General features: G+C 57.7%; 1 protein-coding gene across 1 annotated transcript in view; it reads right to left on the bottom strand.

The window, feature by feature from the left end:
* Nucleotides 1-2,525, bottom strand: part of LCMT1 (leucine carboxyl methyltransferase 1) — a gene marked incomplete at its 5' end in the record, with an annotated part of 18,026 nt that extends 15,501 nt beyond the window's left edge. The window contains one exon of the mRNA XM_023520632.1: nucleotides 2,383-2,525. Within this exon, the coding sequence (XP_023376400.1) occupies nucleotides 2,383-2,525 (143 nt within the window). The remainder of the gene's footprint in view (nucleotides 1-2,382) is intronic.
* Nucleotides 2,526-2,529: the final 4 nt, after the last annotated feature.

Genomic DNA, 2,529 nt, shown 5'->3' with positions numbered 1-2,529 from the left:
CAAAGGCGGCGCCCACCCTGCTGCCCCGCACGGAGGCGGGTGGGCTCCCGGCCCACGGGCTCCCGGCGAGGCCAGCTCTCGCCTGGTGGCAAACAAGGAGCGGTGTCTACTCCTCGCAGCTCTGCCCATCCGTCGCTCTGACCCCGCTCCAGCCAAGCAGCATTTACTGAGATGCCGCTCCGGGCCAGGGGACCGGGGACCGAGCGGCGAACAAAACGGAGAAAGGACAGAGGCAAAGACGAGCGGCAGATGGTGATGAGCGAAGGGCATGAGCAACGCGGAGGACGAAGGGGTCGACCTGAGGGAAGGTGAGAGGGAAGGCCTCTCCGACGGGTGGCCCGCTGTGCCCTAGAGTGTGCCGACAGGATGCTCCCGTGTGACAGCGGACCCGCAGTGTCCGTCCCAGCAGTGGACAGTGGGCGGGTGCTGGAAAGCGAGGCAGGCTCAGGCCACACAGGCCTGGCAGAGGGCTGGGACTGGCTTCGACAGCATGTGGACAGCGTCAGTGACGCGTGGCATAAAAACATGGCAGATGCACCGGGAGTGGACACAGGCACGTCCGGTCCCTGGTTCCCACCAGTCCTGCTTCCCAGCGTTTCTGACCGTCTCGCCGGTCCTCAGACCTAGATGACTGCCAGTGGTTTCCAGGCCTCTCAGAGTGACAAGATAAGTTTCCGGCACACTGGTGGGAGGAGCCAGGGAGGGAATAGGACCGGGCGCTGCCCTTGGGAGTCTGGAGGGAGGTCGCGGTGTCTCGGAATTCGCGGGCCACCGAGGGGAGGGCAGCGTAGCATGCTACAGCATCCACGCACTGTACGAGCCAGTCATGGAACAGAGAAATGCGGAGAACTGGCCATGGCGACGTGTTCAAGAACATTGCTAGGAGGGACAGGTCAGGCCAAAGCAGCCCGGGCCCCGCCCAGGAAACCCTGCTCCCCTGGGCCTAGAGGCACCCCGGCCCCGGGTTTCCGAAAGCCCACAGGCCACGCTGCTGTGCTCCTCAGGCTGGGGACTGCTGCCCCCGATCCTCTGCTGCTCTGAACCCCAACTTTCCCTGCAGACAAGGGGGCACTGAGAACAGGCAGAGAGGAGCTGAAACTATGAAACGGACAGTCGAGGACAGTCACGGTCCTGTTTACTGCTTCTCCGCACTTTTCTCTGTCTGAACCATTTTACAGCTAATTTAAGCAAGCAAGTTTGAAAAAAAGTTACAATAAGTATTAAGCAAACCGGTATCATCGATATTCAGTAATCCTAACCCTAATGTGCTACGGAAAAGTATCTTATGTCCCACTGAAAAGTTTGACGGCAAATATGAGAAATATCATTTCCAATTCGACAGTGCTACAGATGTGGTCGACAGCGACTGGAAGCTAGAGAAGAAATAAAGTTGAGTGTCATTCATTCAAGTTCATAAATCTCCTCAGGGACTGCCCGCAAACCTTTCATTCTTATATATTTATCCACGTATTTAATCCACCAGCCCTGACGCATCCTGCATGCCAGACGCTGCCCTACGTGCTCTACCAATATTAAATGTCATTTGATCTTTACGATCGCCTATGAAGTGGGCATTATTATCACCCTCACATGACAGATCAGGAAACCAAGGCACAGACCCGGTTAGTCAGTTGCTCAAGTCTACACAGCTAGCAAGTGGCAGAGCTCAGAGCAGTGTGGCAGTCTGGCCCCAGAGTCCACGTTCCAAACCACTAGGCTTAGTCTCCAAGAACCTACAAAAAGTGCAAGCCTTAATCCCACACTTCCGTGCTCCCGCCTCACAGTCCCTACGTGGTCCCAGCTCCCTGCGCACTGCTTCCGGCCGCTCACGGTCTGTACTACTCCCTGGCTCTGCCTGAACACTCTCCTCCAGCTCTTCCTTCTTTTAGCCTTTTGTTCTCAGTGTTAAGATCACTGCCTAAAATACAGACTCCAAGAGCATTGGAGTATTTCTCAGCGCTCCACACAAAACTATAATTATGTATCCATGGGCAATCCCGGTCCCTTCCGACTACGACTACGCTGTATGGCAGGGACCCCGGGTGCCGTCTTCATCGTGTGTTGCCGAAAACTGAGTCCCCAGCACCCGGCACAAAGTAAGCTCTCAGTAATTGCTGCTGACTGAATGAATGCGCCGGTACACTCGAGCCTGGCTGGGGCTTTGTCTTCCGTGCTTCCGGGTGGGTGGAACGTACCTGTGATGACAACGCCCCCCACTACACCTGTAGTAGTGTGGATTCCCGGAGCATACAAGTTACAGCTCTGGAAAGTACTGGCTCTGCACGCAAATATGATGTAGCCCTGAATAGGTCATCTCCCCCGCGACTGGCCCGAGTTTCAGCGGCACAACGGGGTCCACGACGACCCCCGCTGGGACGGGACCTGGAAAGGAGGGAGAAGCCGCGCTTCTCCCGTCGCGTCAAGGCTGTCGTCACGCCGCGCTGCACGTCGGCCTTCGCAGCCAGGCGTCGGGTCCACGGGGGCCAGGCCCAGCGCCGCACGCCAGGCACCGCGCCCGGCACCGCCCGG

Source organism: Pteropus vampyrus, unplaced genomic scaffold (genome assembly GCF_000151845.1).
Source record: "Pteropus vampyrus isolate Shadow unplaced genomic scaffold, Pvam_2.0 Scaffold274, whole genome shotgun sequence".
In the NCBI taxonomy this organism is placed as follows: domain Eukaryota; kingdom Metazoa; phylum Chordata; class Mammalia; order Chiroptera; family Pteropodidae; genus Pteropus; species Pteropus vampyrus.
This window is presented reverse-complemented; position numbering and strand designations above follow the sequence as displayed.